This window comes from Prinia subflava, chromosome 13 (genome assembly GCF_021018805.1).
Source record: "Prinia subflava isolate CZ2003 ecotype Zambia chromosome 13, Cam_Psub_1.2, whole genome shotgun sequence".
Taxonomy (NCBI): Eukaryota; Metazoa; Chordata; class Aves; order Passeriformes; family Cisticolidae; genus Prinia; species Prinia subflava.
Window position 1 is genome coordinate 9,662,501 of NC_086259.1, and position 22,175 is coordinate 9,684,675.

Below are 22,175 nucleotides of genomic sequence, written 5' to 3' on the forward strand. Positions count from 1 at the left end.
TACTTAGCATCAAAAAGATAAATAAGGTACAAACTAAAACATAAATATTTTGCAGCAAGACAAAGATTGGGGTTATGTAGGGGAAACACACACAAAACGGGTCTGAACTAACACTAGGTTTAGACAACTTCCACCATATGGGTTTCAGTAATTATTTCTGAATTGCATCTGCATAAGTGATATCTCACAAGGCCCTCTACACCCTGGGCTCACCTTTGGAAAAAACCCCAGGGTCTGTATCCTGAACCAACAGACAGCAAAAGGCCTAACTGTGTAACAAACTAAAAGCAGCCCAACTGAGCAGTTCTGTCTGTGAAACATCCTCCAGATCCTACTGAGGAAAGCAGTCATCATTTCTTTTATTTCATGGGCCCAGTAACAATTGTGTGGTGATCATAATGCTGCAGCAGGAATTCACCAAAATCCATTATTGACTCTAATGGAGCCTTTAAAAGAAAGGGCAGTAAATATTTTCTCTTCGTCAAAGTCTAGATGGTTTATTTGTCCAACGTAACTTTTGCCTTGGAATATTGTACCCCAAAAATGTTGTTTTACAACTGGCAGTGTAATTCCAAGAAACCAGAAAAAAAATCTAAAATGTCATGAAAGTGGCTGCAGTTATTAACAAAAGGAAATAATCCCACGATCTTTTACCCATTTCCTACCAGAAATTAGTTACTTGTTGAATATAATTTATGCTGCAAGTAATTTTTGCTATTAATCTGAGAGCTGCTCTGGTCACTCCAATATGAACTTTATCAAATGTGCACATGCACAGGATTTTACAAGGGTAAACTTTCTTATCCATTGATTGCACCAGAAATATATTTTAGAGTGGAAAGTCTTCCTGGTTGGAGTGAACTCATGAGCTTTGAACTTTAAAAAAATTAAAAAAAAAAAAAAAAGAGAGAGAGTGCGATTAAAAAAAAAAGAAAAGGCCAAACCAAAACATGCTGTTGCAGTCTGAGGAACTTTTTTCCCTATTGATCTTTAGATATGAAGCCATAGCAGAAAGTTTGAACAAACCGGAATTCAAATCAGATTCGAGAAATTTTCACAGAGCCACTCTACTGATTCTCTCAAAATCCTGCCCAGCAGTTCCTGACTGCAAGTGTCTGCAGAGGCAGCGATGCTCCCCTCGCCTGCACCCTGGCAGGCTGGACAAGGGTTAGCAAACCCCAGTTCGCAGTGCGAAAGGAGAGGAAAGAAGCGCTTGGAATTTCCAAGTTTTGTTTTGCAATTTCACAGGCACACAAGGCAAACTCGTCCCCGCCGTGGCTCTCTGTCTTGCTCCAGTGAGGAGCTGCTGCCAGGGCCGGGGAGCCCGGAGAGGCGGGGGTAGCTCTATGCTAATGCCCCTGCCGCGTTCGGAACCCTGGAGCACCATCACAAAGAACACCTTCGGGGCAATGACTCCAAACTTCAGCCCAGCCGTGTAAACCAGCCACAAACCCGGCAGCAGCGCCAGCGAAAAGGGGAGGCTCACACAGATCTCATAGTAGAAGCACACTGCTTTTCCTAGGAAACTGGTCGATATTTTTAAAACAGAATAAACTTCGTCATTCTCTTCTTTAACTTACGATAGCCACCCAAACTGAACAAAAGCTTCACTTCCATGCCATCATTTCAGGCAAGATCCAACTTACTTCAAGGACATCCTTTAGCAACAGGCAGGAAAGCTGCTCAGTTAACATTCCTTTCTCACACTCCCACTGTACTTCATTTGAAAACGATGTGCAAAATCAGATCAAAAGACTAAAAACAGAAGAAAACGGCTACTTTAAAAAAAAGATACTTTGAAGTGGTTTTGACCTGTTCCACCTACTCAAAATAAACAAAAAAGATAGCAAATGTCAAAAGATGCAATCATACGAAGTGAAGATGTAAAAAAATCCCTGTGCTTTTCTCTGCTCACTTCAAGAAGTTCCAAATTCTTTCACAGGAGGCCGATGAAAGACAACTAAAACCCTAACGCGTCTCCAACTCCTACTCCAAACTTCGAGCGGAAGTGGGAATAATATAGTAAGAAAAACAAATACGTTTACTGGGACGAGAAAGGGGATTATGCTGAGGATACGGCAAAACTGGGGTGCATTCAAAGCTCTCAAAACTCAGTTTAAAACCCCAAATCGACTCTCAGGACGCAAATGACTTTTAAGAAATGTTTCGCAGAGCTCCGCGGAGCCAGTGCTGATCTATTTGCCGGTATACGACAAGGGCATCCAGGGGATTTCGGAAGCCGGGTAAACGCTCCCAGCAAAGCACAACATCCCGCAAACTTTCCGCCCCGTTTCCCCCGCTCGGAGCCCGGGACCCTGTCTCCGGCGGTCCCCGAGAAGCGCGGGCACGGCCGGGCCGGCGGCTGCTCCGCGGGCCCAGCGCTGCCGACCCCGCCGGGCGCGGAGCGGCCGCGGCTGCGGAGGGTCCCGCGCCGCCGCTTCCCCGAGAATCGGCCGCGGGAAGCGCTCGGTGCTCCGGAGCCCCGGGCCGGAGGCGCAGGGGCTCCGCCGCGCCCGGCCCTCCCTTACCTGCCCGCCCGAAGCGCCTCTGCGCCGCGGCGCCCTCCGCACCCGGCGGGTCCCCCCGCGGCCCCCCGGCCCTCGCCCTGCTCATGGCGCCGGGGCCCGGAGCCTGCGCTGCCCGGGCGGGGAGGGCGCTGGCAGGGCAGCACCCCGAGCACACCACTTGTCGCCCCGCGTCCCAGCACAGGTACGGCCGGAGGCGCGTCCCCTCCGCCGCCCGCAGGGCTGTGCCGAACTCCTACGAAATGCCCTGTTCCGGAGGGGAGGGAAAAAGGGAGTAAGAAAGAAAAAAAAAAAAAAAGATACTTCACACGCTCCCTCTGCAAATCCTGGCGGACACAAAGCCAGCGTTTATCCCTCGCTTACCGGCTTGGAGGGAAGCGGGAGACGGAGGAAAAAATAAAAAAAGCAACAAAAAAACAACAAACTAAATCCCACAACCTTAGGGAAAGCAAATCGGCTCCCCGCTGCCCGGAGCCTCCGCGCTGCGGCCGCGGAGTCCCCTCCGAGCGCGGCGGCTGCGCGGAGCCCGGCGCGGCGCCGGCAGCTCCCGGCACGGGGCGATCCCCCCGCGGCCCGGCCCGGCGCGGCGGCGGCAACTTTTCCGCCTCCAGGAAGCCCTCGCTGCAGCCGGAGGCCGGGGCTGCGGGGCAGCTCCTCCGCCCGGCGGGACTGCGGGGGAGCGGGGGGTGCGGGAGCGCTGGGGTCCGCGGGGGGGTGGGGGCGGGCGAGAAAGTGGGTGCCCGGGGGGGATTTTCCGGCCCTTTCGGGGGGACGGCGCGGGCAGCGTGTGTGGCCGGACGGGGCATCCGTCCCGCGGGGCTACGGGATCAGCCGCCCCACCGCAGCCCCACTTTGTTTCCCTGCTCCGCGGGGCGCGGAGAGAGACGCGGGGGGCGCGGATCCATCTCCCGCGGGCTCAGGATGCCAGACCGCCCCGCTGGGAGAGGGCGGAGGGAAAACATCAAAAAACGGAAAGAGTTTGGAGTTTCGTTAAGAAACAGACGAAACAAAACGCCGAGTTAAAAAAAATAAGATAAAACCCAAGAACTTGGACCAAAACCTCGGAAGGATTCCACCCCCGCCCCGCATATAACTCCGGGAGATCCTGTTGTCCCGCACCACTGCCCGGCGAGGTTCCGACTCCCCACAAGGTAAGTTCATCTATTTTGTGTGTGTTTGTGTTAAAATGTGTGCGAGGGAGAGGAGAAGAACTCACCATTTCGCTGGGATAACAAGGCCAGATCGGGATCGGATTGGAAATGCTGAGGCTTCGCCTGCTTCCTCCGCGACATGCTGGCTCAAACATCAGCTGGGGCAGAATAAAAAATTACTAAAAAAAAATCTTCTCAAAATTACGGAAATCGAGCCTCCCCCCCCCAGCCTCCCCGATCCTCCGCGCACCGCGCATGTGTCCTGCTATAATTATGATTATCAATAATGCATTGCGATTAATCATAGAGGGGCTCTTTGAAAGGCGATTGGCACATGGCCAGCTCTATTCAAACCAGCTCGCCTTAATCAATTAGGCGCTGATTTGCTGGAGACCCTTGTCTCTCCGCCGCTCCCACCCAATGAGTCGATCCATGTGGCAGGAGAAGGGGCTGGATTTCCCCAAAGCTGTTTGGATACAGTTTAACCCTCTTAGCAACCAGCTGGAGCTGCATCGCGCCATCCCGGTTACTATAGGAATGTGTCTCCCTTCGCCCCTTCCTCCAGCCCCGACGGGCTCCCCGCGCCTCCCTCCCTCCTGCCCGCAGTTTTGCACTGCGTTTCACTTTTTTTTTTTCCTTTTTTTTTTTTTCTTTTTTTTTCTTCTTTTTTTTTTTTTTTTTTTTTTTTTTTTTTTTTTTTTTTTTTCAACTCCCCCCGCCTCGCCCGCAGTCCGAACCGGTGGAGGGAAGGGCAGGGTGACCAATAATCGATGGGGGGAGGACGCACGGCTGGGGCGGCCGGCGGCAGCAGCGGCCCCGGAGGGGCGGCCCCGCTCCCGGCAAGTGCCTGCGCGGGGACAGCGCTGCCCGCTCCGACCGCCGCCGCGCTGCCGCTCGCTCCGTCCCGCTGCTGCTAAAAAGTTTCGGGTGTATTTTTTTTTTTCTCAGTTTTGTTTTCTGTTGGTTTTTTCCCTCTCTTCCTCTTGTCCCCGCATTTACAAATCAAGATCCATTTCGCCCTCTCCCAGGTCTCTCTCTCCTACCCCCCCTTCACTTCTCTTTCCATATATCACGGCCCGAGGGGTGCTGAAAATAGGAAGGGTTTGTTTTTTACCTCACACGTTCCCAGGACAATTAGGGCGCCGCTGGGAGCGGCGGGCGGGCCGGCGGCCGCTCCGCCCCGCGCCCGCGGGTTGGCTGCGCGGGCCGTCAGTCCGCCGGGGAGCCCGGGCCAGCGGCGGCGGGGCCGGCCCGGGCGGCGCGTCCCGCTCCGCGGCCCCGCTCCGCTCCCCGACCCCCCTCCCCCGGGTCGCTCCCGACTTTTGTTTCCCTCTGGGACCTGCGAGCGACGCGCATCTGCCCGCGGGAGGCGCCCGGGGCCGCGCCGAGCGCGGAGCGGAACGGCCCGGCCGGGGCGGCGCGGAGCCGGGGCCGGGGCCGGCCGGGCTGCGCTCGGTGCGGCGCGGCGGGGCCGTCCCGGGGCCCCGCGCTGCCCCGGCCGCTGCCTGTGCCCGCTCCCCGCGCTCCCGGAGCCGGGAGCCCGCGGCACCGCGCTCCTGCCCTGGATGCATCCCGCGCCAAACTTTCACGCCCGTGTGTTACTTCCAGAGGAGGAACCTCTCGCAAACAAACGCAACGATCTTGAAATAAAAAGTATAGTTGCGCAGAGGCTACGAAAAAGGCTATTTTTAATATCTTGTCTTTCCGGCGGTACACGGACTCTGTGGGTAAATGGTGGGTGTCCCCTGAGCTCCGCTCCCCGCGCCCCTGCGCGTCACGCAGCTGCGGGCACGGAAAGTTACTCTGTAAAATAAGCTGAAGCGGCAGAAGCGGGAGCACAGGCGTTCCTTTCCCTCCACCCTGACCCATCTAGTGCTCTCTCCTCCCACTCCTCCCGTTGGATTATTTACTCTTCTATAGAAGCTACTCCTTTTTCCCGTATTAATATTAACAAACTCTCTGTAAAAGCAAGAGGCTGATCAGATCCAACTCATTTCAATTTCAAATGAGCCGGTAAAGCCTAGAGAGTGAGCGAGAGGAGAAAGGAGAGGGGGGCAAATCTTCCCATTCGAGGAACCGGCTTAGTGGCGTTTTCTTCTCATTATTAAACGAAAGAGATTGCAAAACCTTTATCAGTAAGGGTGGGGGGAAGAAAACCAGCCGCAAACCCCAACCAAACAAACGCATACGAACCGAAAAATCCTCCCAGGTGCCACTCCAGTATTTAGTCAGCGTTGCAAAGTGGTCACTGACGCTTCTTTTCATTTCTGCACAGGGCGAGCCCCCTCCCTCCCCGCAGCATTCGGTACAGTAGATTTTGAGAAAAAGACAAACGAAGCTATCAGCAGGGATGATGTTGAAGAATGAAGATAATAATGTTGCTATAGGTGGTACTTCACATGACATTATTTTTCACTGAATATTTAAAGAGATGTTTCGGCAGAGATGGATACACTCAGCGCAGGCTGTCACCCTCCGTACCCTGAGACAGTGGGAAAGAAACCGAACCTGAACGCACAGAAACGCACTCGTTACTCACTGCTAGCCACACGTAGATGCACACAAAATACCCACGCGGATCTATTTGCACATCTATGCCTGTATTTCTAACTGTATCAATCACTCCATTAGCTTCCTATGGTTTCTAAGCTAGACGATCTCCCAAAATTATTCGCGTTCACAATTTCATTATACTTTTGCCGATTAAGCTTGAGAGAAATTTCCCCAGATGCGCAGTACCTTTGCTTCGTGGCTGGAAAAAGGCGGCCGTGGACAGGTAATTAAAAAGCAACAACAGCAACAACAAGACGAAAAAGAGTGGCTTAAAGAAAAAGGAATTAATTTGGAGAAATTAAGTTTTACAACTTTTTTTTTCGTTTCTCTTCTCGTCGCTAGCGTTAAAGCGGCGCCTGGTATTTCATCCACGACCGATTGATTATTTATTGTTTGTTTTCCTCTCCTTCTCCGGGGGCCGGGAGGGGTGGGGAATGGGTGGGGGCAGAGCAGCAGTGCCAGGGCTAGAGAAAAATCGGTCTTTATTGTTGTTGATAGCAATACATCAATTAAACGTCATTGTCTCTAACAGAAGTTGTGAGAGTTCACAAGCGTAAATATTCTGATCCCAGGTTTTCCCTCTCGATGCTCCGAATGACAGTGACATATTTTTCCCTCCCCCCACACCTTGGAGATTTTTTTTCCCCTCTCGGATTATTCTTTTTAATGGAGGTGGGAGGTTTTCTAATGTGCTTCAATGCAAATCAGCCCGGCTGCAAGACACCCGTGGTGGGGATCGATCTCCAGTTCATTGAGATGAGCACTGAAGGGAGATGGTAAACAGGGGATAATTTGCAGTTCATTCTGCTGAGAGACGATTCCAATGAGATGCATCACACTAGACCGGATTATTGTTATTCAGGTTTGCCATCACACACAACACCCTTAGCACGACGGAGCTAAAAGCTGCACGATCCCCTCATAGTTACAAAACATCTTTAACAACGATCGGGGGGTGCAGAAGGGGGGAAATGCGATGGATTTCGTGTTTCGTGCCCATGACCGCCGGCCCGAGCGGCGCGGGGCGGCGGCGGCTCCGCGGCGGGGCCGAGCCCCGGGGCAGCGCAACCTGCGGCTCCGCACGGCAGCGCTGCCCGCAGCGCGCACCTTCGCCCTGCCCGAACAGCGCTCCCCGCCGAGCAGGGTGCCTGCTCTGCTATTTATGGAGGGGTTTTTCTCCCCTCTTTCTCTTCCTCCTGGTTTTCTATATTCTCTGTTTGTCTCTGTTTTCACTGAAAAAGCCACACTTACTGGAGTTCCGAACGGCGCTCCAGCTGACCTCGCCGCCTCGCCGTTTGTCTGCTAACACAGGTTACACGTATTTTAGAAATGTGTGTAATTAGGAGCTTCCAGATGCTGCAGTCAGCTGGGAACTTGGCTTTATGCTCCGATGTATAATAAACTTTTGAGACAGTCCTGGGGCGCAGCTACCCCGGGGCAGCGAGCACCAGCGCTCCGGAATTGTTTCATTATCAATAGCCCGGATCGCGCCATTCACTGGGAACATTGCGAGTCCTGTGATTGTGTGGGTTTAGGTATGACTACTTTTGTGGGCATGCTGTCAGCTTCCCTCATCCTTGCTCTCTTCTGCTTCTTTTTTTTTTTTTTTTTTTTTTTTTTTTTTTTTTTTTTTTTTTTTTTTTTTTTTCCCATTTTTAGTGGTAATTCTCCAGGGGGAAAAGGAGGGGGGGGAAGGAAAAAAAAAAAAAAAAAAAGGAAGAGGAAGAGGAGGGGGCACCAGAATTGAACCCTTAGCCATTATTACTGACAACAAATAATTGATCATTGCTCACAAACACAAGCTTTTACCCGCATAATTGAATCGTAAGCAATACCGGGTTTTGTCAAAGGAAAAAGAAAAAAAAATATAGGGAAAGAACCTCTCCCTTTCTCTCCCCTAAATCCCAGAGAATCGCAGTGATGGGGACTCCCCCGCCCCCGAGATAAAAATGACTAATGCCATAACCAGCCAAGGTGGGGTTATTTAATTCAATTCTTTCTTTACACATTTGCTGCCTTTTGTTTGACCTGATGGCTGGCAAATTTTTACACCTAGCTGTCCCTTTTGAGTTTATTGATGAAGGTGCTTCTGAAATGATTATCAGGAGATTTACAGCCATCACTACCCACCTACGGGAAAAGTAGTAAAATCAATCCCTCAATCAATCAGACCCCTCTGTGCATATCTTTTTAATCTGCTCTTTTAGCTGTTTTATTACAACACGAGCATTAAATATGTTTGTTTCAAATTTAACACGAATGCCTCCGAAGGACTCTGTCAATTTAGACATAAATCATGAAGTAAACAAGCTGGATGGAAAATTCTCTCACTCGGGCAAGAATGTTAAAAACCCAAGGAGTAAAAAAAAAAAAATCTCCCGCATCGGTGTATGGGCAACTCTTTTGTATGTACAAGGCAGGAAAACAAGAAACTGCAAGATAAATATGCAACACTGCAAAAGATTTCCATGCACTTTTACAGGAGTAGAGAGTGCTAGTAATTACAAATACTGTCACAACCTGAAGTCCATCATTATTTCCTCGGATACCTTTTTTAGATGTATATTTCAGAACGTCTTCTTTCCTGTGTTAAAAAATAGCTTTTTTTTTTTTTCAATTAAATACCATATACTTGAGAAAGTGTCTTGATTCTTGATTCTAACATTACTACTGATCCCAAGGTATCACTCTATCCTTTATATGGCTTTTTGGGGGGTTAAAAAAGAAATTAGAGGGTATTTCAGGTAGGCTGCTTAGGTCACTGATTTGTTACACAGTGGTCATCAGATATGGACAGAGTGAACCTATAAGTTCTATAGAGAACCAAGACTTTTATTTGATGCCACAGGGGAAGTTTTCTATGCAAGCCACATGCCTTTGCATCCCAGTTTAATTTTTTTTAATAGCCTAGTGTATCGCAGCCATATAAAGCCACCATGTGGCTCCACCAGGAAACCAGAAGTTTAGAAATGAAGTGACAGAGATTTCTCCAGCCTCAGATTAAAAAAAAAAAAAAACCAAAAAAACACCACACATTCTGAGCTACAAAGACATCTTTCAAAGACAATATTGTAATGCCTTTCAGCACAGAAAAACTCTGGATAAGAGAAGGAAAATAAAGGACACTGAAATATGAATTACGTACATGTCAAAAGAAGAGTCATGAACAATTAGATCTGATATCAGATGATGAGATATAACCTGCAATATCAGCCAACAATTCCTCCAAACCTCTTGTTTTAAGGAAAGTGCCTTTATACAGTAGGAAAACTTCACAGTTCCTATCACTATTCATCTGGATATCTATCAATGGGAGCCTTAGTATCAATTTTTAATAAAATACTATAGTTACAATTTCTTTTTAAAAGTACTATTTAAAATAGTATAAAATATGGAAATAGGAGTAATTTAAAAGCAAATGAAGGAGCAGGACCAAGGGATGTATTTTCCAGGATATTTAGGGAAAAACACATGTTCTTAAACAAAGTGTTCCCTTAGGATCTGCTTACCTTTAAATTAAAATTACACAAAAAAAAATCTGTACTATGTAAAAATATAAATACAAGGACAAAATTCCACATGAATATTTTCTCTGAAATAGAACATACAGACGATTTTTACAGGGTAGCCATCTAACGAAGTAAGACCTGCTATCACAAAAAGATTTACACTGCAAATCAGAGTTACAAAGTACACATGTTTATTTAAATTTTAATGTTTCATTTTAAACTGGAGAATATGTAGTGATTAAAAACTAAACATGCTTCAAACCTCAGGGGGAATGTTGCCTGTAGAGTCCCAAATTTCTTGCCTAATGAAATGAACCTGACAACCCCTCTCCTTTCCATGACATATTTTTGATTCGAATACAGTGGAAGTATTTATAAGTACATACATTTTGTTTGCATAATATTGAGGTGCCCTGATTAATGCATGGTGTTTACAACGTGAAAATTGTCATGCTCTCTGCATCAACACAAGGAGCTGGCCTGGCAGCAGCTAGTTGCAATAAAGTAAATGCCTCATGAATAATGTTCTGCTTTCCATGTCTGAGCTAAGCAGAATCCTCCCCATGCACCTTGTGCCCTGAGTTTGAGGCAGCCTGTTCAGAGCAGCGCTCTGCAGTGGTGCTGTGAGTGCAGAGGGGTTTGCTCACAGACACACACAGGCACTGGCTGGGTCCTGTGGGGAGCCTGTTTCCTCATGGAGCAATCTGATCTCCAGCCACGTTTTTGCAGCTTTCTTTTCTTCCCATTAATGATCATAGAATGTTCAGATGGCAACAGCAGCCATTACCTACCTCAAAAGGTAACTCCAGGAGTTTCTGATTTCTTAGAAAAATTCCTCAGCAGAAAAGAAAGAGTTGAGCACTGAGCCGTGAGCCAGCTCTACCGAACTATCAGCAGATACTACATCAGTGACCCAGAAAGAGCCTTGAAAATACTGCTTCATAAACCCAAGATCACACAGTTATCACCTAGAAAATGAGACTCACAGTTTCCTTTCCTTACGTAAGAAAAGCTCAAGTAACAGGATTCAAAGAGAATCCTCACAAAGAGACTTAAAAGACCGTTCCTCAGAAATCCAGAAACCAGATTTGGGGTTACAAAAATTGTTTCCATCCTTCATATGCTTTATATAGTAAGCCTGCACTTTCATCCTGCTGTACAAGCCATGTCTTGAATCTCACCCTGAGTTTTGTATTCTGTGTTTCAGTCCTTCACAGAACTTCAAATTCCCTCTCCAATGCAGTGTCCAGGGCTGCAGAACATGTCTATTTACATCCTTAAGCAGCTTTCTGCAGACTAGCTGGCTCTGCTCAGGACTGTACACAATCATTAAGCTCATCTAAGCTTGCTCCTAGCCACTGACACCCTAGAAGTACTGCCTGAATGAGAATTTAAAGCTTGAGTAGGTTTTTGATAATACTAAAGACATGTGGTGCAAAAATCATACGTGCAAAGACAAATGTAGCCCCAGTCTGTAATGGTTCAGCAATTCAACTGCTTGTCATGTACTGCAACAGGCAATACAAAAGAGGCTGAATTGTACTTGAATATAAGACAACATGGCACATTTAGGAATTACACCAAATACCAGTGCTTACTCTACTTCCATTTGTAAAGAAGGATGCATCATTTGCTCTCTTCTGAGGCCAGAAAAGACACTTTTCCTCAGAAGCTTGCAATGTAAGTGCCCAATCCTAAACATCATCAGTGTCCCTCATCCTTGTGCAGGAAGCTGAGCACTGAGAGCACAGCATGAGCAGAGTTTCAGTCTAGAACTGCACTGAATGAATCTGGAGCAGGGGCTGCCTGTGGTGACCAAACCTGTTTGTGACCAGGGCTCCTCACCGTGCCACCAGCTGGGCCGGGCCGTGGGCACGGGGCTCTCCCAGGCTCTGCTGCTCTGGCACTGCCACAAAGGTTTGCACGGCATCCTGGCCAGCAAGGGATGGAAATCTCCTGCGTGGGGCAACAATGCGTGGTACAGTAACTTCTTAAGCTCTTCCAGCTGTTTGCAAATCAAATATGTGTCTAAGCCCCAGTCTATACAAAGTGATTTCCGAGAGGAGCTGTATTTGTGTGAGCGTGCCAGATCAGGGCCATTGCTAACTGCAGAGGAGCATAAACAACTGCTAGAGGGAGAAAAGATTTAGAGAAGGCACCAGTGACAATGATTAGCATGTAAATCCCATACCTCTTAGGGAGAGCTCTCTTGTTAACATGGTTAGTTGACAGTTGCACACCTTTGCACTCCCATTTATTTTAAGGCTTGAAGTCACTTGTTCTGTCTCTCAAGTTCACTCGGTCTGGCTTCTCCTGCAGTTGAAGCAGCTTCCATTTTCATGCTGCACGAAAGCACAAGCAATGCCATAATACATAAGGATAACAGTTTAATGGAAACACAGAGCCAAATGCATTGTAAACGTACCGAATTAAGTGGAATTAAAGAAAGGATAAATACGGTCCTTTCCCTCCTCCAGCTTCAGTACTGTCTTCTCCAACACTGTACATGTAATCTCACAACACAATAACATTGCTGTACTCACTCTGTGCAAGCAGGATCATTCACTTACTCTTTGTTTCACTCCTAGAACTTTCAAATAGCAAAATTCAGTTTCAGGCAGCGCTGCTCTCAAAGGGCTGCCAGACCTGCTACTCCTTTGCCCCACTGCTGACAGATTGCTCAAAAGTGGGACCAGACCTGCCCATGTCCAGAAATGGCCTCACTGAGCAGAAGCAATAATGAAAGCCAGTGCAGAGGTGAAAAGCGAGCTGGATGTGAGCCCAAGGGGGGAGAGACAGGTACATCTGCATCCCGGGCCAGCACTGCCACCGCCAGCCCCCACAAGCAGCAGCTGCCCAGGGCTGCAGAATGTTCAGTAACACTTTCTTGTGCTAGAGACTGTGCCTTGTGAGGGGCCTGCCTTTAATGGTTTGCCTAGAGCAACAAACTCCAGTTACGGGTGCTGGTTGCCACATTCGGGGGAGCCTACAGGAGCTGCCTGCTGCTGCCTGCGAAAGCACTCACTGAGCAAAACAACTGTGACATTTTAGGAGTACAGCCCCTCAAACCACCTGTTCAAATCTGCTAAGCACAGGTAATCTGGGCTCTTCAATGGGATTACTCAAAGACAATAAAGATACTAAAAAAAACAAAGACAAAAACTGTTACTGGCAATTCGCATTCATTTTTTGTGATGTCACGCTATAACTTTTGCAATAATTGAAACCAATAGCACACTATGTAAAGTTCTCAAGGGATTGACTCTCCATTCAGAAATTAACTCTAGAATTTGCTCTGCATTTCTTATTATTCTGCTTTATGATTGTCATTCTCATAAAATCAAGCAAAGTGATAAGTGGAATGTCTAGAAACAGCCAGATTTAATCTGGACGAATTACACAAAATATATCTGTGCTGGGAGTGTATCTGCTTTTAGAGAGTTATATGTCACCACAGAGAATACAACATTCTGCACTTGAAGCATTGGCACATATCAAGAAGATTATGTTAATTTCAGTGTAGAAAGCTGACATTGTTGGATACTGCTTGGAAATGTGCACGTTGTAAAACTGGAAAAAAAAAGCTACAAAATTTGAATTTAATTGAAAATACTTTCATTTTATAGCAAACCGTATTGTAGATGCTTACATTGTATTCATTAAATATTAGCCATAAACCCTAATTCAACCCCAGAATTTGTTAGGTTGAAAATTTTTGGAAAACCCAGGTGTCATCCCAAACTTTGTACCCTTTTAGCTGCCAATCCCAGCCCCCATTTAAGCAGGCAAGTCCTCAGTGGTGTGGCCACACAGCCAAGGGCCAAAACTTGGCCTCGGTGTGCCACTGGTCTGTTTTGCCTGTGGATCCCATGGTTTCAGGATATCCATGAGGTCTGTGTGTAAATCTTGTAAAACCTTAGAAGAATACAAAGGATATTTTGTAAAGTTTCCCTAGAAGCATCTTTTTCAAGCCCTGTGATGGTGCTGCATAGGGATTTAGTCTATCCAAATAAAACCAGTTGCACTTTTCAGTGCACAGAGCACAGATTCATCAAGTGGCTCAGCTGCAGTGTGTTCTGGGCCCCTGGAAAATGAAAGCTTGGATCAGATGATCTTTGGAGGTCTCTCCCAGCCATTCTATGATTCTGTGACAGGGCAACACGATTTTACATGGAACCATATTATTCACATGCTGGATGCTTTATTGTATCTTTCAAAATCAAATAACCAATATAATTTGGGTTTTATTGCCAAAAGAATGAAATTGCTTGACTGACACATGATAGTGAACTAATGATATTAGAACCTCTGGCTCTTTTATTTCTCTTTTGCTGGGAAAAGAGAAAAAAATCTGGATTTTTTCTGAACAAAATTGCAGTACTGCAGGCTAAAACTTTTTTCTCAATCTAAAAACTTTCCTTCTCAATTTAAATTCATTTTAAATTGTTATGCTTTACAAACTTCCAAATGGGATTCTAATTGTTGACAGACATTTTACATTACATGTGTCTATCACTTTGATTTAATATGCATTTTCAATGAAATTTAAAAAAGGCCTCTAAGGTGGCAATTTAACAGCAAGACATGCTGTGAATTTTAGATATAAAAAATATCTAGTTATCAAGGGGTTTTTGTACATGTGAAAATGGCCCTACAGAAAAAAATAAAAAAAATCAGAGAACGTCTGTATGGCTGAGTTATCAGAAGCTAAATATCTCCAAGAACATTACCTACTGTTTTAATCAATCACAGTCATCAGAGGCAAACCAGGTTTTACATTTATGCAGCTTTTCAGCAGTACACTTCAAAAAGTATTAACCATGAAAGAAATAGAATGTATTTGGAAATCCTATGTCTGGTTTATTACATCTCATGACCTGATTTAATTTTCTTCTACAGAAAGCCCACATTGAAATGTCTGTAAGTAATAGGTACTTGTTGTCAACTTTGATAAGAGACATTTGAAAGGAATGCCAAATGTATTGTGAAAGATAAGAGCACAGCAGCTTCTCTGTGTCCCTAAAAGAGTGGAAACCAGACTTAGGAGAGCACACAACTACAGAACAAACCTGTTCTATACCATGCCTATTTTGAAATCATCAGAATCACAGTTAATGTTTAAACCCTAAGCTATAGACACTGACAGCACAGTGGGAACAATTCTCTAACTTAATTTTTTTAAACCAAAATAGTCACTACTTTTAAATTCTTGCATTTTCTTCATAACATTAATAAAAACATCTTGGACTTGGCTTATTTTATATAAATAGCTTTAGATATCTTGTTTTAAGAGGTCCTGCAGGGTGTCCCAAAGCCTACACTTGATGGCAAGAATAAACATTCATTAAACTTCAAAGGCTGCCAAAAAGTCTAGTTATTTTGATTTAGGGGAATCATTTAAATTAATCCCTCAGCTTGTGTAGAAAATATGTAATGTAATCCATTTCTCTGTCTCCAGCTTCAAATCACACTGGAAAAAAATACTGCTTTACTAATGTTTTCTGTTTTGAAAAACTGGGGAAAAATTAGGACTTCACATATATTTTTGAAGAATTCTGGCTTAGTGACGTTAAGAAACAAATATTATAACACACAACTGTGTACTTACATCTCTGTGTAACTGCTGTTAAACCTACAGACACAATGGAGCTCTTCAGTGGGAGCAGTAAAAACAGATTTTATGTTTGTGTGTGTGTATATATATCTGCAATCTTTTTTAACAAAAGAATCACTTTTTCTGAATGGCTTTCTGCCTTACCACCCCAGCTCAGCTGAGTGCTGCTGTGCTACAGAAAACTCAGTCACCTTTGTAACAGATCTTTTTTTGCTGAGGCCCTCTTAAAATTTGTGAGAAACTTTAGTATGATGAAGAGCTTGGTTTAAAATTATTTTTTACTTTAAAATGAATACACTCTTCATCTGAAAGAAACATGTAGAGCGTAGTGTGTCAGACGCACGGAGGGAAAAAATGAAAGGAGGGAGAAGCTCAGCTATTGTAAATCACTGCAATGCCACTGAGGCCAATTTAGACTAGCTGAGGTTGTGGCCTAATATTTGTGCTGAAATGTTGCAGCTATAGCTGTATCCCTGAGCTGTATAAATATTTGTTGAGAGCTGACTGTTAGGGTGCAAGGGGTGGATTGCTCATCAGCAAATAGTGAGGGCCCTTGTCTTTTCATCTTCCTCAAGGAAGCCTTCCCCTTTTGAGGGCTGGGAATTGTGACTGTGTGCATGTATGATCTTTCTGACTTTGTGCATGGATTATTCCGTGTGCAGTGGGACAGGAATTTCCATCTGGACTTTTGAACTTGCACCCGCCTGAGTGTCCAGCCCTGATTCATGCCATGCACTGTACATGAATGACCAGCAATGTTTACAAAATGAATTAGCTTGACTCCAGCTCTCCAGCCAGAAAGTAATCAAAGTGAAGAGCCAAGCTATTTCTGAAATTCCAGCTTCCCTAGCTAGAAACTGCATGCTCTGTCTCGCTAGTCAGGGTATTAATGTAAAATGTACATGTTCCATACTGGAGGACAATTAATAACAGCAGTGATTCTGAGCACTCGACAGACATTAACTGTTCCACCCCCAAACTGCTCCTGTGTCGTGGGCAAGCCTGACTGCAGCACATGGTACAGAGAAAAAAATAAAGAGTGAAAATATCTATATCAGTAAGTGATTATTCTACCAGCTGTAGTATGTTCTTTTTGGTTCTTTCTTCTCCCAAATTAAGTTCCAGTTAACATGAATACATGAATTCACTGACATATTCAGAAATCTTCTTATGCAAATACTTTTATTAGGGCTACTCATAACTGGTATCCCTAAAACCTTGAAAGCTTTGATTTATTTTCTCATCGACTATCCTAATTTAAGCATTTAGGGACAACACAACTATCTTCAGAATAATCTCCTCCTATAAAATACATCAGCCTTTGGTAAATTTAATATAAACATTGTTATGAAAGAAGAAAATGTTACATGATACATTTTGTTTGGGATGATCTGAAACTCAAAATGTATCACTGACATTTCCCTCTGAAAACAAACCTCCTAATCTGAAAAGCCAACACCATATAAAGCTGGAGATGTCTCAGAGCCAAATTGTTTGCTCCTGTAAATGGTTAGAGCTCCACAGAGGGGGGATATGAAATAAGGCTCTGTTGATTTTACAGCAGAGCATCTGAACCACTTCCCCTTCCCTTCCCCAGTTTAAAGCAAAATTAAAAGAAAAATAAGCCCCAATTAGCATGTGAGCTCTTCATTGGCAAATTGGCATAACTCCACTGGGTATCTGACTTAGGCAGAGTCATCAGGACTTACCACCAAGAAGATCTGGGCCAGGGTATTTTAATGGTGGTTTCATGTGGGTGGGTGAGAACCTGATTCTTCATCCTTATTCAGGCTGAAAACCAGGAATGCACTACAGAGCTATAGATCAGTTGAGAAATTGATTGTTTGCAGGGAGGGAGGCTAAAGGGGCTCAGTTATTCCAAAATTAGTAACTGCTAGTGTGGTGTATAGCTCAGCCCAAATGACAAGTGAATGCTGCCCAACACCTCCCCATCTATGTCCTACCTGTATCCAGACCCTGGTGACTTTTATTTCCAGAATAAACTAGCAAATCCAGGACTGAGAAATGAAAAATATCTGAATAAAAGAGCTTGGCAGGATATCTTTAACATCACCTAAAAATCAGAGGTTAATAAATAGTTAAATTTAGCTGTAGCTTCTCTTAAGTAGGTTGAACATAAGTCAATATTTTCGTCTTTTGTTGTCTCAGGGTTTCTACAGGAGCAGAGAGAATTTCATCAATGATTTCTCTGCACTTTATAGCATTATGCCTTTGTACTATTACCCATCTGTATCCTTATCTAACATGTTATCAACTCTATGAAAATAACTAGCAGTCTCTTCAGCCCACAGCAAGTATCAATAGGAAGAATGACAGTGGCTAGTTTGCACACTTGAAATGGTTTATTTGCTGCAATCCTGTGCACAAGATGTTTATCAGTAAGCACCAGACAGCCATGCAGAAGAAGGAGCCTTAATTCTGTCTGAGACAGCCTCTTATTGCTATTGATAGTTAGCATCAGTGTCCAGTCTGAGAAATGGAAGTGCTGCAGGCAACTTCAGTCAAGACACCCTATTGATCTACTGCTTCCTCTGCCTCCCTGGAGCTAGAGAAGAAAAATAAAAAGGGGAGGAAAAGCTGGCTGTATAAGGGGCAATGCAGCAGTCTATGTCCTGCCATCATTCAAAGGGGTGTGTATGTGCATGGATATTCCTGATATTCAGTACCTTAGACAACTGTAAATCACACGCACAGCCATGATAAATATAAATGTCAATGTGTTGGAAATGTCCTTTATGTAAGAGGTGTCACTAGAACTACATTTTTAGCATGAAACATTTTTTCTGCTTTTTATTTTTCATTGACTTATTGTGCTTCTGTTATATCCTGTCTAACACAATCAATCTAAAGCATAATATCTGAGAGTCCTATTCATAAATAATACATATTTGGGTCATTTTCATTTGTATCCTACAATGAAGATTTACAAGCCAGAAACAAAACAAGAAACAATGTGTGGAATGCTCTTATTCAGTGGATAAGAATATATTACTGTGATCAATTAATCTGCTTTTCTCTGCATTAGGTGGACATCTTTATGGTGCATCCATAAGGGTTTATAACTTGGGAGAGACAGAATCAGCTCTAAGGCTCTAACATAAAATGCCTGTACTCAGAATAGAGAAACTTTTCTGAAGTTTTTTTGCCTAGTTGAAGCTTTTTTTTTTTTCTATTTTTCTTTTTTTTTCTTTTTTCTTTTTTCTTTTTTCTTTTTTTTCTTTTTTCTTTTTTCTTTTTTCTCTTTTTTCTTTTTTTTTCTTTTTTCTTTTTTCTTTTTTCTTTTTTCTTTTTTCTTTTTTTCTTTTTTTTTCCCCCATTGTTGTTTTCCAGTGGGAAATGCGTTAATTTTAGCAAACTCAACGACAGCAATAATTTATCCATCAACATAGTATGTTTCTCTGCCCTTTATTCTACCTCTCCTGTTAAATGAAACAAAACATTGACCGCAATAATTTGGGGATTTTCATAGTGCTATTCATTCAAAGATAGTCCCATTTTACTACAAGCAACACCATTCATTCTACAGGAGGAAGATTGACACAGTCAGGTCCCAGCTCAGTTTTTAAGCACAAAAATTACTAGGAAAATTAAATAAAAAGAAACAAAATCTGTGCATAGAAACTGCAGGAGCAACAGGAGAGGTGAAAGGAGGATCCAGTTGGTCTTGGTTGGCAGAGTGAGAACTGCAGCCCCTGGTGCAGCCACCAGGAGGGCTGGTACCCTCACCTTGGGCCACGTCAGAGGAGCAGCACTAATGGCCCAGATGATTATCAGTGTTGCCTGCACAGAGAGGAGCAAAAGTGCTGAGTTAAAATGAGCCAGAGCCACTTTAGGAAGCAAAGTCAGAACATATCAGAACTCTGCAAGCAGTAGAAACCCTTGGGGAAAAGTGGGGGTGAATGGTGGGAATGGGGACGAGGCTGGTCACTGTCACTGTCCCCCTGCTGGCCCCAGAGATGCAGCCCAGGCTCTGCTCAGACTGTGCTTCAGAGTGGGTTATTGCACTGATTTTCAAATCTGGAAATTTGCTACAAGTGCATCTCAGATAAAAATTGAAATGAGTTTTGCAACTATGGCAAAAAAGCAATTTTACATTTCATAGACCTTTAAAAACCCTTTTCAATAGAAAATAAAAATAACAGTAAGGGGAAAAAAAGGCTACATTTCCATTCCCGTTTTTATAGTTTGGCGTTGCAGATGTTTCTGGGTCAGAGGTGAACATGTCTTTAGGTGTCAAAAGATGCAATAACCTGAGTCAAAAATGGCCCAGTCCCCAGAACCGTGACTGTGTGCCAGAATATCCCCTCCTCAGGAGCTTGCTGGCAGCAATGTGCTCCAGGTGTCTTACACTATGCAGACCTGGTAGTCATTTTAATATTTTCCATGCTCATGTAAATGGACTTGATGTGTGTTCATCAAATGTGGGAAAATCCCACAGAATTGTGTGCCATCTGTTTATAGGTAAAAAGGTCTGCTTTGCTGACAATCCAGTGCAAAATCAGAGCACGGAATGAAAGCAAGCACGCTTTTGTTTTGGTCTGGTTTGGTTTTATAAATCTGAGGCTTGATGTCATATTAAAAACCTAACAAAGTTCAAAGGTTCATTCTGTTTGGATAGCAGTACTGTCCTTCTCAGATGTGTGGATATTACCTGAGCTACACAGAGCCCTTAAATCCACAGCACGTGGCTACAACTTGCAACCTAATGAAACCCTGAGCTCAGGCAGGAGTCAGCAGGAGCTGGGAGGGTGCAAGGGCCACAGCTTGGGCAGCTGGGGTCTGCACTGGTGTCCTGGAGCAGAAGCCTCTGTCAAACACCAGCTGACAGCATCTCAACACGTGGGGATGGCCTCAAGTGAGAAACTCAAGCTGAAGCACAAATGGAAAGGCTCATTTTGAAAAAGCATCACCTTATTTTATTTAACACTCAATACTGCATTTGGCTTTTTGTTAGAATTAAATCCAGGTTTAATTCAATTAATTAATATGGTAGATGCCAATCAAAGTGTCCATCTTTATTATTCTGGACTGTTTTAAACAAGATTGTTGGAAAAATGCAGTTATGTCTGAGCTATGACATTAAAGTCTGTGGTCACAGAGATTTTCAGCATCAGTTGATAGACATTGACTGGTCATCAGAAGAGGAATTTGAGACCTTTCTTGTGTTTCTACACTCCATGTGGAACACTTGCTTATACTTTTCTACAGAGAACAGATAACCAGACCTGGGATACTGACATCTGAATATGAGTCAGATGTCAGAAGATGATGTCAAAGTGTTTCAGAAGAATATTTTCTTTACACTTACCATGGAGTGAGTCTGGAGTGAAGGAGAGTTAATGCAGCTGGCAAAGGAGAAAAACATCAGAGGAGAATAAACAGATAAATCTGATCAAATCCAGACATATTCAATCTAAAATCTCAAATGGGATTCAAGGTATGCTGGAAGGATGCTACAGCTGTTAAATCATCTACTACAACCTGAGAAGAAGGCAAAACAAAATCTCTGTAGGAAGATGCTCTGGATGTTCACTCAACAAGGTAGGTCACTGTATCTCCACTCAGATGGGCTCTACTGGCTTAACCTTGCCCCTACCGGCCCAAAACAGATATTTTAACCTTGCCACCAGCATTCTACTGAGGTGTAGACGGTGAGAAAGAGAGTTTGGAAGTGCCTGTGGTCAGCTAATTGGGAAAACAACCAGTTGCCAGCAGTATAATCTACCCCACTTGCCAAAAGAGACAAGTTTTATATGTTCAATCAGAAAAGTGCAACTCCTCCAGTAATGTGGCTGAGACATTTACTTTGAAAACTGAGGAATCTTATTTTCAAGGTCAAGCTGAGGTTTCCTGGGTTCAGACTAAAATACTTTGTAGGGCCAAAGAAATATTTACTGGGTTCTAGGGATCAGGGAGTAGATGTGTAATTTGAACATATTTCAAGTCATCCTGGGAGGTCTTTTTGTTTTTACATATTTGTGTCTCCTTAGACAACCTTTTTATTTATTTTTTTCACCAAGAAATTGGAAGTGAAGAAAATGATGAGATTTTTTGCCACTGCATTTCAGTTGGGCCATTTCCTGCATTGAACCAGAGAACCAACTTTATTTGCAGCCTTTACAGAATGTATTTCTTTCCAGTGCATCATATGAAACCATATAGACGAATTTTGTCCAAGGACTGCCATTCCTCGTGTTAAACTAGAAGGATTTTCTGTATAAAGGAATGATTTTCTTTATGTGACCTTTGACAGTGGGAGTGCTGGAGAGTCAGTGGTAGGTGGGGCTTCACAGGCAGCCATAAATTAAGCAGCATCATTTTACAAATGAGCTCCATAATGAGTAAGTGATTGGAAGATGTGCTACTGCATGCTGGAGATTAACATCCAAACACAAAAACTATCATCTAGCCCAGGAATGGCAGTAAAAGGTTAAAAGAAATATTCAATATTATCAATCATATTAAAAAAAAAAAAAAAAAAAAAAAGATTATAACTTCTTACAGCTGCCAAAGGAGCTTGGGAGAATTAATGTGTTGGTGTCAAAAAGACTGAGAACAACTACAGTGATTGCCAGAATCTTACTTGCCTGGAGAGATAACACTGGACATCCAGTTTAACTAGGCAGCTGCCAAGAATCCTCTTGTGGATGCTATGGAGTAGCTTTCAAATATCAGAATGTATTTGATACATTCTGACCCCCACAGTCTGGTACTTCCTATGGTTTCAGAATTGCTCATTAAGCCAGGGAAACCTCCAGTGAGGTGTGATGACCTGAAAACAGACAAGAGCTAAAGAATCAAT

At 44.1% G+C, this 22,175-nt stretch overlaps 1 protein-coding gene across 4 annotated transcripts in view; it reads right to left on the minus strand.

The window, feature by feature from the left end:
• The window catches only part of SALL1 (spalt like transcription factor 1), a 17,096-nt gene extending 10,435 nt beyond the window's left edge, over window positions 1-6,661 (minus strand). The window contains exons 1-2 of one of the 4 annotated variants that reach the window (XM_063410551.1): window positions 6,416-6,661; window positions 3,742-3,834 (exon numbers count right to left, since the gene is read on the minus strand). In XM_063410551.1, coding sequence (XP_063266621.1) covers window positions 3,742-3,817 — 76 coding nt within the window. In that variant the 5' untranslated portion in view covers window positions 3,818-3,834; window positions 6,416-6,661. Of the gene's footprint in view, window positions 1-1,646; window positions 1,756-3,741; window positions 4,321-6,415 lie in introns of those variants that run through there. The other 3 variants (XM_063410550.1, XM_063410549.1, XM_063410552.1) reach the window with 3 other exon arrangements.
• Between the last annotated feature and the right edge of the window lie 15,514 nt (window positions 6,662-22,175).